Raw genomic sequence first — 16,432 nt, 5'->3', positions numbered from 1 at the left:
TCTGAAACCTAGATGTAGTGTTGCCCCTTGCTCTGCAAGGGCCGTGGCTTTTGTGGAGCGATGGGTAACGACGCTTCGTGGGTGACCGTTGTTGATGTGTGCAGAGGGTTGGTTCAAGACCTCTGGTGAGACTGACCAGAGAGAGGGGACACAGTCTCCACCTGATGGCGAAACTCGCACAGCATCTACCTCAGGCACAAATTCATGTTGTTCCTATGACCAGAAAAAGTGAAATTCTCCTCGAAATTAAAATAGACACGACGAGCTGCTAATACTATCGATATACTTGGCTACTCATTCATTGTAGTTGCAGCGCCAGTGGAATTAGAGAGAAGCGCGTTTTACGTTTTGTAATAGTGTTGAATAGAAAGTGTTGACAGTGCTGAATAAAACTTAGACATGAAGTCACTCATAAGAAAAGCAGCTCTTTGCTGTATTCTTTGACAGCCTCTCTCTGGTCATGGTTTTAAAAATTATGAAATCTCAAGTAGGCTAGTATTAAACTTTGCTGGGGCCGTGGTCGTGCAAGATGGCACACTCGATTTAGCCACAGATCTCCCGGTCCATCAGGTAGGTGGAGTTTTTGTTCTCCAGACAAATGATATGGTTCAAAATGGGAACACTTTGCCTACTTGAGAGATGCAATAGCTGCAATGTGCTTAGCCTTTGCCGAACATGTCCATAGCAGAGCATAGGCAATACACGAATTACGACTGAATCTTATTTTAGTGCTTTCGAAAGGTGTCGGGACTGTGAGCACATTCATAGAAAATATGAAGCTGTAGGCTTTACTGAGAGTAGGCAGAACTGATGGGATGTAGGATGGAATTACCTATGTCTGTGTGTGTTCCTTTAGTTGTCTTGTGAAGTCTTGGGGCTATTTGTTTTACACCCTGGCCTCAACTTTTCTACGCCAGCGGTCACCAACCAGTCGACTGGTCGATCACCAAACATTTCTGTCGATAAGCCAACGATAAAGGCATAAAGGCTTCGTGTTGCGCTGTCGGCGGTAGGTACACTTGAAGAATCCCTGCGCACTGGGTAGGTTAGTGTAGCCTAGTGATTGAGGGGGAACAGACAAAACAGGTTTTAGGCCTAGGCCTACTGTGGTTGCAGGGAGAGTGCATCTGTTAAACTGTTATGGTCCATCCATACCTCTTGTGGCCAAGTTACTCAACTCTCCACGTACAAGTACAAGGGAATTGTGCGGCGAAAAGTATGGGCGGACTGGAGCTCCGATTCGCTGTCATTCGATTCTTGTCAAATTGTAAAATCTTAAACCCTTACCGTGTACCAATGTTTGTCCTGTGTAAAGTCGGGCCTGTCTTTGTTTACTGAAATCCATACTTTATAATAAAACTTTCATCAAATACAGCCATCGACCGTTTCCTCATTTCAGTTGCTCTAAAATAGGATTACCCTAGATTCAACATGCACATTCGTGCTGAGTTGGCATCTAGAAACAAGGAAAGGGTCTGTGGTTTCAAAGTGTGACATAATGTACATACTACAGTGGCCCGTTGACTCCTTTACTACTTTCACATGCAAACCAATAAACACATTTTGACATGACCAAATACCATTTTGAGAAAAAAAATGGGCCGCAAGATGCAGAAATTACCATGTATTTACTAAGAAGGTACATGGTAAAATGGTAATTACACAGTATTAACCTATCAATTACTTGTTGAAATCTTTAGGATTCATTAAAGCAAGCTCCACTAGGCACCATTACATACCAAGTAGCTATTGCGTAGAATTCTTTAAAGTGTCAGAAATCCTAAATTCTAATGGAGACTACTGGTAGATGTGCTCTACCAAGGACAAGTTTGCATATGGAATATTACTAACTTCTGAATCTAACTTTTTTTCACTGAAACTGCAACTGTATATTCAGCCAGTAGGTGACAGTAGTAAGCTAGTTCTGCAGTACACTACATGGTAGGCTACTCAACTGATGGACAGTCAATACCATAATTGGAACAATATTTACCATTAGGAATTAGCCAGAGATAATCTCAAAATAAGTAATTACATTGATTCAGAATATTTAGCATGTAATAGCTGGAAGTATTTATGGCAGGCAGAGGTAATGAACTTAATTTACAAGTGCATTGTAGTTGGCTTTACATACGTAGAGGCCTCAATAAAGTATTAATAATCAATTGTGTATTCCAGGATTGAGTAACGATATAACTTTAATGTTCATTGAGGAGATGAGGACTTTAGAAATAATAAAAGGGATTAATTTAAAATAATGATGATAGAGTATATGGATTGATTGGTTGATTGGTTGACTAATTGATCGATGTGGTTAGTTTATTGGTTAATTGCTTCATTGCTAGTTTGGAATAGTGTTTAGAAAGACAAAACATTACCAACAGGCATTTGTCACTCAAATTGAGCTACTGTATTGAAATCGAACAGTTGTTACTAATGCACTGACCATGCATATAACGGTTGAAACAATCATAGATTGTCATATTGAACAAATATGGTAAGGTATGAGAGCAAATCTTTATAATTGTTTTTTTTTAAAGTCAGTGATAGATCACAAATTGTCTGACCAACATTGATAATTTCACAAGAGATTTTACCCAGGTTATTAAAAAAAACTAAGAGCATATTACTCCCTTATGCCTTTATGTAATAGAATACTTTGTTAACAGATTATTTAAAGCTTCAAATCATGTTTAGAAAAAGTTGTGTTGCCCTCATGGAATGTAAATCCTTGAGCGCTATGGATATATAGATATATTTAAATCAAGTGTTAGGTGCAATTGAAAATGTCATGGGACGCATTTGCTCCATTGTTTTCTTTTGTTGGCATATCCCACTCTTTTATGGAATGCATGGTTTTATCATCAGGGCCTAGATGTTTGACAGTCTATATTAGAATTTATGCTGCATTTGCACATCTTGATGTAAAATCATTGCATTAAAAGTCTTGAGGTAGTCTAACACAAAATGAGTGTCACTATTTTCAACATAATACTTCTTAAATTACAAAGGTGCTATCCCACTGCCATTTAGGACAACCTGTCACTCATGAGTCAAGTTTGAAAGTTTCACAATTCTATGGGGGCAGGCCAGGTTCAACGTATCATTTTATGCATACATTTGACTCATTTTACAAATAATATTACTGAACAAAAATATAAATGCAACATGTAACAATTTCAACAATTTTACTGAGTTACAGTTCATACAAGGAAATCAGTCAATTGAAATAAATTCATTAGGCCCTAATCTATGGATTTCACATGACTGGGCAGGGGCGCAGCCATGTGTGGGCCTGGGAGGGCATAGGCCCACCCACTTGGGAGCCAGGCCCAGCCAATCAGAATAACTTTTTCCCCACAAAAGGGCTTTATTACAGACAGAAATACTCCTCAGTTTCATCAGCTTACCGGATGGCTGGTCTCAGGAGATTGGGCAGGTGAAGAAGCCGCATGTGGAGGTCCTGGGCTGGCGTGGTTACACATGGTCTGCGGTTGTGAGGCCGGTTGGACATACTGCCAAATTCTCTAAAACAATGTTGGAGGTGGCTTATGTAGAGAAATGAACATTAAATTATCTTGCAACAGCTCTGGTGGACATTCCTGCAGTCAGCATGCCAATTGCACGCTCCCTCAAAACTTGAGACATATGTGTCATTGTGTTGGGTGACAAAACTGCACATTTTAGAGTGGCCTTTTATTGTCCCCAACACAAGGTGCACTTGTGCAATAATCATGCAGTTTAATCGGCTTGTTGATATGCCACACCTGTCAGGTGGATGGATTATCTTGGCAAAGGAGAAATGCTCACTAACAGGTATGTAAAAATAATCGGCACAACATTTCTGAGAAATAAGAATTTTGTGCATATGAAACATTTCTGGAATCTTTTATTTCAGCTCATGAAACATGTTGTTTATATTTTTGTTCAATATATATAACAGGGACATATTAATAAACGTGAGAGAAGAGAAGGGGGAGGATAAGTCGTGGTTGAAATTTATATTCACTGCTTACCAACACTAGTTTCTTAACATAAAGAAAATAAATCATACCACTAATGACATGTAATGACTTGAAACCTTATCTCAATACAGTAATAAAATGCAAACTGGACAAACTACTCTCCAATCCATTCTCCCTTGCTCCCTCCCTCCAGCTCCCTCTTTTTCTTGACTTGGTGACAGACCTAAAAGCCTTTTGTTGGAATCTTAGCCAATGGAGACGGATTACGACACAGAGGAGCGGAGATATATAACGAGCCCTTTTAGGAGGTACTTGCACACTTTTCAATGACACATCTTAACATTCGCACCTATGGACTTAATTATTATCAGATAAGGCAACCAAAACAACTATAGCATGAAAACGGGTTATGCGTCAAATCGGTAGATAGGCTAAAGTACAGAGAAAACCCACTAGGACGCACCTACCTAGGTTTATTGCTGTCCTACAATAAAATATTTTAAGAGGCGACTCTATTGGAGTAGTTGCATATCATTGGTACCTTTGCAAGGTAAGGAAACAGGTTGTGACAAGCAACATTTCAGAGAGGGTAGAGGAAGGGATAACGCGAGCAGAAAGTTATATAGCCTGACAAGTCATCATCATGCCGAGGTATAACTTTTTGCTGTGTTTGATGGTTTATATTTGTCTGGGACTGTCCGGGAGTGACGAGCCTAATCTTTTTTTGCCACCAACGAGCGAGACTCCCACGGACGACGGGCTTTCGCTCCTCGATGAAGAAGCGGGCGCTCATGGATGTTCCGCATGCGTTTGGCGAGAGCAAAGTAAAGTCCTGAGGCTGGAGACCATCAAGTCTCAGATCCTGAGCAAGCTGCGGCTCAAGCAGGCTCCTAACATTAGTAGGGAGGTAGTGAACCAGCTGCTCCCCAAGGCACCCCCGCTCCAGCAGCTTCTGGACCATCACGATTTCCAGGGAGACGCGTCCTTTCAGGATGAGTTTATGGAGGAGGACGAATATCACGCCACTACGGAGTCCGTCATCACTATGGCCTCCGAGCGTGAGTAATTACTTTGTAAACCAATGCTAGGAGTGAGCAGCAAGTCGTTGTCAAATATGTGGCGATTGTGATTATTATTGGCATGCTTGGACAGAGGATATCCTGGACATTTGAACATCAATAGGCCTACTTCGAATGATTTTGTGACCATCTTTTTAATCAAGTAAAATACATAACCGTTTAAATAGGACAAATTATTTCATTTAACTAGGCAAGTCAGTTAAGAGCAAAATCTTATTTACAATGACGCCTTAGGGGAATAACGACAGATTTTTACCTTGTCAGATCGGGGATTCGATCTAGCAACCTTTCGGTTACTGGCCAAACGCTCTAACCACCAGGCTACCTGCCGCCCCAATGATGCAAGGTCAGCTGTTTGCTACGGCTGTCAAAAATATCTGTGTGGATTAAGTGTGAACTTGAAAAATCACTAAATCAATAAAGAGCCTCATCACTCTATGACAGGTCACCAGAGTAATTAACTTTGAGTTGGTCAAGCCAATATTATTATGATTATTATTAGGCTAATATTATTCATATTATTATTATTCATATGACGCATAAATGTAACTATTTTGTTCAGTCTTTCTATGTAGGCCTACATGAAGAGAAGGGATTTTTTTGGAGGATGGACTTCTAGGCTACAGCTGTGCTATTTGCTAGAGTGCCAGTACTGACAGGTCGTGCGCGGATTTAGCCTAGGTCATCTATGGGGTGTGCCCGCGGAAGTCTATAGTCTACACCAATTTATATCATATTTTCTTAGTTTCGAATCATTTCAGGGCCAGACTTCATGTAACATACTTTTAAATAACTCTGTATCATGTTCCTATACATAGCAGTTTTGAAACCGTTGTTTCGGTTTTTTGCAAATTAGGTCACTGATCATTTGCAATTTCCGGTTGTTCTGTCATGTTTTGTGATTTGACTTTCATTAGCCGCATGACAGACTTTTGAATGCTATGCCAATGTCTGTTTGGAGTGCATAAATCAGTAATGATAATGTAGCATTTGGCAGCCAGATGTATTGCGCCGAACCTTTGCACATTATCCCTTATTTTGCATATCTTGGCCAAAATATAGCCTACAATATGATATGGTTTAAATAGCAGAGGGACAGTTTAGGCCTAATATGACCTATAAACAAGTATAAAATAACATGTTCAAATGTGGACAGGAAGGTTTGCGTATTATTACTGAGAAAAAAACACCAACATTCCCTAAAATTATAGAGCCCAGCAGCTGTGCTCTATGGTTCTTTATAAGAGGTCTCTACCGGATTCCCTGCTGTTCATCGCAGTGAGAAAAAGTGTGTCCAAAAAAGCTGCTATTGTTTCCCCCATGCAGCAGTCCCCCTCGACCGCACTTGTCTTTTAAATGCGAAGTTTATAGGCACAGCTCGTTTTTTCCCTGCGAGGACACAAAGCGAGAGAAACAGTTGGGGTCGAGGGGAGTGTGTGACCTTTTCGCGGCGAATCGCCGTGGTTCAACAACATTTACACACATAATGTATTCCGCACAAGGGAACGAAAAGCCATGCAAATAATCCGTTTTTTTCCCAAGAGGGAACAAAGATAGGTTTGTGTTCCCTTAACTTCTCCTTCGATTGTCATACCAGCCTGGTCTCATAGACTAGACGTAACATAGTAAATGTAAATCCGAGATGTCCAAATTAGTATGATAGGTTGGGTTTGGTATGGTTACATAAAACAGTAATGTGAATGTGTTCAAATCTCATCATGGACAACTTTAGCATATTAGCAACTTTGCAACTACTTACTACTTTTTAGCTACTTTGCAACTGCTTAGCACAAAAGCGAACCCTAACCTTAACCTTAACCCTAACCCTAACCCCTAGCTTAGCTAACGTTAGCCACAACAAATTGGAATTTGTAACATATCATACATTTAGCAAATTCATAACATATTGTATGAATTGCAATTCATAGCATACAGTACCTGCAGAAAGCATTCGGACCCCTTGACTTCTTTCACATTTTGTTGTGTTACAGCCTGAATTTAAAATTGATTCAATTGACATTTTTTGTCATTGGCCTACACACAATATCCAATAGTGTCAAAGTGTAATTATGTTTTTTGTGATTTTTACAAATGAATACAAAATGTAAAGCTGAAATGTCTTGAGTCGATAAGTATTCAACCCCTTTGTTATGGCAAGCCTGAATATGTGACTTGTTGCGTAAGTTGCATGGACTCACTCTGTGCGCAATAGAATGTTTCAAATTCAAAAAAGTACAGTGAAATGCCTTTCTTGCACACTCAAAACCCAACAATGCAATAATCAATAACAATGTATTACTAGAAAAAAGCACACAAGAAATAAGTTTAAGAAATATGGAATACACAATAAAGTAAATAAGTAAGCATACTATATACAGGAAAATATTAAAAAAGTCAGTTCCAATACCATATTTACATGCAGGGATACTGGAGTGATGGAGGTAGATATGTATAGGGGTAAGGTGACTAGGCAACAGGATATAAGATAAACAAAGTAGCAGCAGGTTACATGTGAGTGGGTGTGCGTGCGGGTGTGTAGAGTCAGTATAAATGTATGTGCATATTATGTGTGAGTGAGAAAATTATGTGAGTGAGTGAGTGTTTGTGTGTGTGTGTGTATTGGGCCCTGTGAGTGTGCATAGAGAATGAAATACTGAAATAAAAGGTTGATAAAGATACAAGGGAAACTCGCCCCATGTAGCTATTTTGTTAGCTATTTATCAGTCGTATTGCTTGGGGATAGAAGCTGTTCAAGAGCCTGTTGGTGTCAGACTTGCACTGGTATCTTTTGCCGTGCGGCAGCAGAGAAAATATAGGGGTCCTGAATGGCAGGGAGCTCGGCCCCAGTGATGTACTGGGCTGTCCGCACAACCCTCTGTAGCGATCGAGGGTGGTGCTATTGCCATACCAAGCAGTGATGCAGCTAGTTAATATGCTCTCAATGGTACAGCTGTAGAACCTTTTCAGGATTTCCGGGCCCATGCCAAACTGTTTCAACCTCCTGAGGGGGAAGAGACACTGTTGTGTGTGTGTGTTTGGACTGTGTGTGTGTGTTTGGACCATTTTAAGACTTTAGTGATTAGGACATCGATGAACTTGAAGCTGTCTATCCTCTCCACTGCCTCCCCATCGATGGGGATGGAGGCGTGCTCACCCCCCCCCCCCCATTTCCTGTAGTCCACGATCAGCTCCTTGGTCTTGCTGACGTTGCGTGAGAGGTTGTTGCTCCCTGTAGGCTGACTCATCGTTTCTGGTAATCAGGCCTACCACCGTTGTGTCGTCAATGAACTTGATAATGGTGTTGGTGTCGTGGGTGAACAGGGAGTACAAGAGGGGACTAAGCACACATCCCTGTGTTAAGGGTCAGCGTGGTGGAGGTGATGTTGCCTACGCTCACTACCTGGGGTCGGCCCCTCAAGTCCAGGATCCAGTTGCAGAGGGAGGTGTTCAGACCCAGAATCCTAAGCTTGGTGACAAGCTTGGAGGCAATAATGGTGTTGAATGCTGAGCTGTAGTCAATGTACAGCATTCTCACATAGGTATTCCTCTTATTTAGGTGGGTGAGGGCAGTGTGGAGAGCAATTGAGATTGAGTCATCTATGGATCTGTTGGGGCGGTATGCAAATTGGAGTGGGTCCAGGGTGTCTGGGATGGTGGAGTTAATGTGTGCTATAACCAGCCTCTCAAAGCACTTCATGATTACAGAAGTGAGTGTTACAGGGCAGTAATCATTGTGGCATGAAGCCTTAGATTTCTTAGGAACAGGCATGATTGTGGTCATCTTAAAACATGTGGGGATTACAGACTGGGACAAGGAGAGGTTGAAAATGACTGTGAATATGCCTGCCAGCTGTTCTGCGCATGCTCTGAGAACGCGTCTTGGAATATCGGCCTTGCGGGTGTTGACTTGATTAAAGACCCTTCTCACGTCAGCCTCGGAGAGCAAGATCACCCAGTCCTCTGGGTCGGTGACGGCCCTAACACCCGGCTCAATGTTGTTGTTGTCCAAGCGTGCATAAAATGCTTTGAATTTGTCAGATAGAGAGGCATCGTTGAGCAGATCACAGTTGGGTCTTTCTTTGTAATCCGTAATAGACTGTAGGCCCTGCCACATGAGGCAGGTGTCAGAGCCTGTGTAATATGATTCCACATTATTCCTATATTGTCCTTTTCTTTGTTTGATGACTCTGGGGAGGTCATAGCGGGCCTTCTTGAACTTATTCCTGTCTTCGGCCGTAGCATCAGGGTTGTTTATGATAGCTCTTTAGTTTAGCGCCAACCTCAGTGTAAATCCAGGGCATTTGATTGGGGAAGCAGCGAACCCTCACCGTGGGTACAACGTCGCCAATGCATTTTCGATTGAAGCCGGTGACGGAGGTGGTTATCGGCGGAGTCTCAAAACATATTCCGATCAGCGCTAGCAAAGCAGTCCTGAAACATACCCTCTGATTCTGGTGACCATTTCTCAACGGAACTAATCGTGGGTACTTCCTGTTTCAGCTTCTGCTTGTAAACAGGAAGCAAGAGTACGAAGTCATCATCTGATTTGCCGAATGGCAGACGAGTGAGGGCCTTGTATGTTTGCTTGTGGATAGAATTGCAGTGGTCTAGGACTTTATTGGCCCTAGTGGCGTTGGAGACGTGTTGATGGAAGTTGGGCATCACATGTCTTAGTGAAGCCAAATTAAAATTGCAGGCAACCAGCAAGGCAGCCTCTGGGTGTAGGGTTTCCTGCTTTTTTAGAGCCTAGTTCATTAAGCACCAGCTTGTTCTTTTTCTTGTCCTGAGGTGGAATGTATACAGCAGTCACGATAACAGCTGTAAACTCCCTTCGGAGGTAGAAGGGTCAGCCTTTAATCATTTTTATTTTTTTGTATTTTACCCCCTTTTTCTCCCCAATTTTGTGATATCCAATCGCGATCCAATTACAATCTTGTATCATCGCTGCAACTCCCCAACGGGCTCGGGAGAGGCGAAGGTCGAGTCATGCGTCCTCCGAAACATTGCATAATATCAACAAACATGGTGCCACACATAGCTGGCAAATAGATTAGCATTAACTCATTATAATCAGTACAACACAATACCAAACAAGTATTTTACACACATCTATGCAATAATCGGAATGCATTATTTATCACCAATACTTGAAAACGTGAATACAACTGTAAATACATTATGCTCCAAACATTCATACATACCAAACAAGTAGGTACTGTATGCTACAGTAGAAACGACAACATGATATACAGAAAAGAAGGCACACATGTCCTAAGTTATTATTTGTAAGGAAAACAACAATGGAGGCAATGAGAGCGCTAGCCGGAAAATATGCCAGCAAGACTGTGCAAATGTCTGCATATGTAACGGATGTGAAATGGCTAGCTAGTTAGCGGGTACGCGCTAGTAGCATTTCAATCAGTTACATCACTTGCTCTGAGACTTAAGTAGGGTTTCCCCTTGCTCTGCAAGGGCCGTGGCTTTTGTGGAGCGATGGGTAACGACGCTTCGTGGGTGTCAGTTGTTGATGTGTGCAGAGGGTCCCTGGTTCGCGCCCGTGTCGGGGCGAGGGGATGTACTAAAGTTATACTGTTACATTGATGCTGTTGACCCAGATCACTGGTTGCTGCGGAAAAGGATGAGGTTGAAAGGGGGGTGAGTGTAACGGATGTGAAATGGCTAGCTAGTTAGCGGGTACGCGCTAGTAGCATTTCAATCAGTTACGTCACTTGCTCTGAGACTTAAGTAGGGTTTCCCCTTGCTCTGCAAGGGCCGCGGCCTTTGTGGAGCGATGGGTAACGATGCTTCGTGGGCAACCGTTGTTGATGTGTGCAGAGGTTCGCGCCCGTGTCGGGGCGAGGGGACGACGTAAAGTTACATCTGTTACACATACTTGATGTGCGAAAAAAATGGGGAAGGGCTCTCCTCGAAGGGGGAAGTTTGTCCGGCTCAATAAAGCCTCAAACATAATTGTCCGCAACACTGAAATAGGCTACTTCTATGTGAATTAATGAGGAGGCGGAACACACTTCAATTCAAACTGTTGTTAGAAAATACAACTTGTTAGAAAATAATTTGAAATTGACAAGTTGAAACAGCCTATAGATAATTAGCAGGCAGCGCGTGTTAACTGTCCTGTTACATAACAATCACATTTTGGAACAGTGAGTGCATTCTGACATCACGTGCATAAAACAACTCATGCTGGGCCGACCGTTAGAGATATTTGGAACTCGCAAGTGAAAAGGTTAACCTTTTGTCAATAGGGGGAGCAGTTAGCATTTTTTTTTTCTGGGTGTTGCCAAATTAAACTGCCTCGTACTCAATTCTTGCTCGTACAATATGCATATTATTAATTCTATTGGATAGAAAACACTCTCTAGTTTCATAAACCGTTGGAATTATGTCTGTGGGTGACCCAGAACTCTTTCTACAGCGAAATCCATGACAGGTACTGCGAAGGTCTGAGAGCGAAGCTCTGGTCTCAGATCAGTTTTAAAGGTCTGTGTGTATCCTATGGAACGACATGAACTGCACCCGCCTTCCCCTGGATGTCAGTAACCAATGAGAAGTGGAATGGGCTTTCTACGTAGCTCTCAGAGTTTATAAAAGGCCAAGGAGTGAGGTGCGCCTTCTTTTCGACGCTGACCATTACGCAGAGAAGGACCTCAGGATGCCATTTTCAAACGCTCAGTTATCAACCTTAGATGTATCCGTCTGTAATTTAATTCGATATAGGTGTTAGAAACATCATAACAAAGCTATTTTAAACCGAGTTATATCAGATTATGCGAGTATATTGCTATTTTTCGGAATTTCCTCAGTATTGCGTCTTGAGGATTTGGACACGTTGGGGCAAAATAGCTATTGTTAGCTATTGTTAGCTGCTATATCAGAAGTTGAATGCAACGTTTTACAACTAAGCAACGATTCTTTTGGACAAAGGACCACTTGGCCAAGATTCTGATGGAAGCTCGTCGAAAAGTAAGAGCTATTTATGATGTTATTCCGTTTTTATGTGGAAAAATGTAAACTCAATAATGGCGACTAGTGACGCCATTATTGCGGCACTAGTCTGGCTGTAACGCACACTGTATGTCTAGTAACGTTAATTTTAAAAATCTAACTCAGCGGTTGCATTAATAACTAATGCATCTTTCATTTCATGTCCAACCTGTATTTTTTTAGTCAAGTTTATGAATAGTTTTCGATAAAAATTGTTGTATTTTCAAGATGGCGCCGGGCAGATTGCTTGAGTAGTTGGACACTATTTCCATTGTGTAAGCACGATTTGTGCCGCTAAATATGCACATTTTCGATCAAACTCTATATGGATTGTGTAATATGATGTTACAGGAGTGTCATCGGAAGAATTCTGAGAAGGTTAGTGAAAAAATTAATGTATTTTGGTGATGATAACGCTATAGCTCATTTTGCCTTGAATCAATGCTCGGGTAACGTTTGCAAATGTGGTATGCTAATATAACGATTTATTGTGTTTTCGCTGTAAGACACTTTGAAAATCTGAAATATTGTCTGAATTCACAAGATCTGTGTCTTTCCATTGCTGTGAGCTGTGTATTTTTAAGAAATGTTTTATGATGAGTAAATTTGTAATACACGTTGCTCTCTGTAGTAATTCTAGTCGCTTTGGGGAGATTTGTGATGGTGGCTGCAATTGCAAACTATGATTTATACCTGAAATATGCACATTTTTCTAACAAAACCTATGCTATACAATAAATATGTTATCAGACTGTCATCTGATGAGGTTTTTTCTTGGTTAGTGGCTATTTATTTCTTTATTTGGTCGAATTGGTGATAGCTGGTGATGGAGTGGAAAAATAGTGGAGTAAAAAAAATGGTGTCTTTTGCTAACGTGGTTAGCTAATAGATTTACATATTGTGTCTTCCCTGTAAAACATTTTAAAAATCAGAAATGGTGGCTAGATTCACAAGAAGTGTATCTTTCATCTGGTGTCTTGGACTTGTGATTTAATGATATTTAGAAGCTACAATTTACTTGTGACGCTATGCTAGCTATGCTAGTCAGTGGGGGGGGGGGGGGGGGGGGGGGGGGTGCTCCCGGATCCGGGTTTCTGAGGCGGTAAAAGTTAATAAATGGAACACTAGTCACTTAATAACTTCTTGCCACTATAGGGGGTGCTGTTTCGCATTAGCATAATTTGCTTTACAGATTAAACGGCTTCCTACTCAATTCTTGCTCGTACAATATGCATATTATTATTATTATTGGATAGAAAACACTCTCTAGTTTCTATAGCCGTTGGAATTTTGTCTCTGAGTGAAACAGAACTCAATCTACAGCACTTTTCATGATAGGGAGTCAGATTTCAGACATCTTGGCCCCTGATCTGGAGTCAGTTTAAAGGTCCCTGTAAATGCTATGGAGAAACAGACACTTCTTACGTCTTCCCCTGGATGTCAGTACGTGATGACGCTTTGAATGGAGTCGATTGCGCAATCAGGGGCTGTATAAAACAGCAAATACCGGAAGTAGCTTCCCTTTGCTGCCTGCGCCTGGCGCACGAAGGACGTCGGACTCGCCTCCTTCCAAGCTTTTGTTTAGCCAGTAATATTTCTCTGGTCATGTTTTTACTCGTTAGAGGTGTTAAAAACATCATAAGGTAGTTAATTTAAACCGTTTTATAGCAATTTATATCCGTTTAGTGCGATTTTGAGGCATTTATTTCTGAGACACTTTGAACCGCTGGGCACGTTTCCAGTTCATGCCGAACGTTAGTGGGCATTTCCACATGGCAAGAGGACAGCTTTCGACCAAAAGACGATTAGACCCAAGAAAGGATTCTTTGCCCAAGATTCTGATGGAAGAACAGCTCACAGTAAGAACAATTTATGATGATAAATCGTGTTTCTGTCGAAAAATGTTAAACGCTTATGCCGCCATTTTGTTTTGTATAGCTTCGCTTGGCGCAACCTGTATTGAAAAGTAAGGATAATTTAAAAAATGTAAATCAGCGATTGCATTAAGAACTAATTTGTCTTTCGATTCCTGTCAACCCTGTATTTTTTAGTCAAGTATATGATTAGCTATTGATTAAACTAGATCACTCAAAGATGGCGACCGACATTTTCAGGCTTGTTTTGCTACTATTTTCATTGTATAACCACGTTTTTTTATGGCTAAATATGCACATTTTCGAACAAACTCTATATGTATGTTGTAATATGATGTTACAGGAGTGTCATCGGAAGAATTCTGAGAAGGTTAGTGAAAAAATTAATATATTTTGGCGATGATAACGATATCGCTCTCTTTGGCTTGAATTCATGCTGGGGTAACGTTTGCATATGTGGTATGCTAATATAACGATTTATTGTGTTTTCGCCGTAAAACACTTAGAAAATCTGAAATGTTGTCTGAATTCACAAGATCTGTGTCTTTCCATTGCTATGTGCTGTGTATTTTTAAGAAATGTTTTATGATGAGTAAATTGGTAATACAAGTTGCTCTCTGTAGTAATTCTAGTCGCTTTGGTGAGATTTGTGATGGTGGCTGCAATGGCAAACTATGATTTATACCTGAAATATGCACATTTTTCTAACAAAACCTATCCTATACCATAAATATGTTATCAGACTGTCATCTGATGAGGTTTTTTCTTGGTTAGTGGCTATCAATATCTTAGTTTAGCCGAATTGGTGATAGCTACTGGTGGAGAGAAAAAATGGTGGACAAAGAAAAATGGTGTCTTTTGCTAACGTGTTTAGCTAATAGATTTACATATTGTGTCTTCCCTGTAAAACATTTTAAAAATCTGAAATGGTGGCTTTATTCACAAGATCTGTATCTTTCATTAGGTGTCTTGGACTTGTGATTTAATGATATTTAGATGCTACTATTTAATTGTGACGCTATGCTAGCGATGCTAATCAGTGTGGGGGGGGGGGGGGGGTGATCCCGGATCCGGGGTTGAGGCTCGTTAGAGGTTAACTCCACAGGAGATTGGTGGCACCATAATTGGGAAGGACGGGCTCGTGGTAATGGCTGGATCAGAATAAGTGGAATGTTATCAATTGATGTGATTCCATTAATTCAGTTCCAGCCACTTACCCAGGAAGACTCACAGCTGTAATCGCTGCCAAAGGTGATTCTAAAATATATTGAATAAGGGGGTTGAATACTTATCTAATCAAGACATGGCCACCGGATTATTTACATTGACACACCCCGGTACCCCCTGTATATATATATATATATATATATATATATAGCCTCGTTATTGTTATTTTATTGTGTTACTTTTTATAATTTTTTACTTTAGTTTATTTGGTAAATATTTTCTTAACTCTTTCTTGAACTGCACTGTTGGTTAAGGGCTTGTAAAGCATTTCACGGTAAGGTCTACACATGTTCAGCGCATGTGTCAAATAAAGTTTGATTTGACATATTCCTTTATTTTTTTTTCCTTTAAGTTTTTTTTTACCAATGTTAGAATTTGTATTCCACTTTGACATTACAGAGTATTTTGTGTATATCGTAGACCATTAAGACAGTAAAATCAGTTTTAAGGAACTGTATCATACTAATTGTAATTGGTAACATATCATCAGGGTATCTCCAGGCATAAGCAACATAAGAGGTCGCTTATGGCTCTCTCCGCCCCATGGCAAAACATGTAGAACTGCAAAAAACTTGCTTAAAACTGCACAAATGTCTCCCAGCCCTATGGCAAAATTTGTAGAATTGCATGAAATGTGTTATAAAATTGCTAAATGTTCTCTCTGTCTGATGGCAAAATGTATAGAACTGCAGCAAATTAACTTTAAAACTTAAATTTGTCTCTATGTCGTCAAGATTGCCCGCATGGTGCCCCCCCCCAACCAAATCTCGCTTAGTGACTCCAGCCGGCCCTGCATATCATAGGAAATGGATTATGGACATCCACAAATGAATACATACCATACGAAATGTAACATATCATAAAATTGGAGTGTCATGGATTTAATGTTTACTATGCTCCATCTACCCCAGGTTGACCAGGTTGCAGTCTGGTCTTGTAGACTCAACATACAAATTAAAAGTAATGGTCATACAGCCCGACATTGTGCCCTCTCTTTTTGTGGCATAATTAACTTAACCAGTTTAACTGCCATTTTGTGAGCGCCAAATGCATGTGAGAGGATTTTTACAGTTGCTTATTATTGTCAGAGATAAATAAGTGTCTGTGCCGTTCATATGATGTTTATTGGTTCCTTCTTCAAATAAGGAGTTGTTAAAACGTCAAGAAATTACTTTCAATTGTCCATATCCATTAGGGTTAATAGATTGTCCCTTCCGTTAATTAATCGTCCATTTTACTCACCAAACTTCTTTGTAGCTGAACTTTCATGAATGATCCTCGT

The 16,432-nt window shown here is 40.6% G+C and overlaps 1 protein-coding gene across 1 annotated transcript in view; it reads left to right on the top strand.

The window, feature by feature from the left end:
- The first annotated feature begins 4,608 nt into the window (after positions 1 to 4,608).
- Positions 4,609 to 16,432, top strand: part of LOC120025653 (growth/differentiation factor 11-like) — a 51,110-nt gene continuing 39,286 nt past the window's right edge. The window contains exon 1 of the mRNA XM_038970202.1: positions 4,609 to 5,023. Within this exon, the coding sequence (XP_038826130.1) occupies positions 4,609 to 5,023 (415 nt within the window). The remainder of the gene's footprint in view (positions 5,024 to 16,432) is intronic.

This window comes from Salvelinus namaycush, chromosome 2 (assembly GCF_016432855.1).
Source record: "Salvelinus namaycush isolate Seneca chromosome 2, SaNama_1.0, whole genome shotgun sequence".
In the NCBI taxonomy this organism is placed as follows: domain Eukaryota; kingdom Metazoa; phylum Chordata; class Actinopteri; order Salmoniformes; family Salmonidae; genus Salvelinus; species Salvelinus namaycush.
The sequence above is the reverse complement of the archived record's forward strand: the minus strand, read 5'-3'. Positions and strand labels throughout refer to the sequence as shown.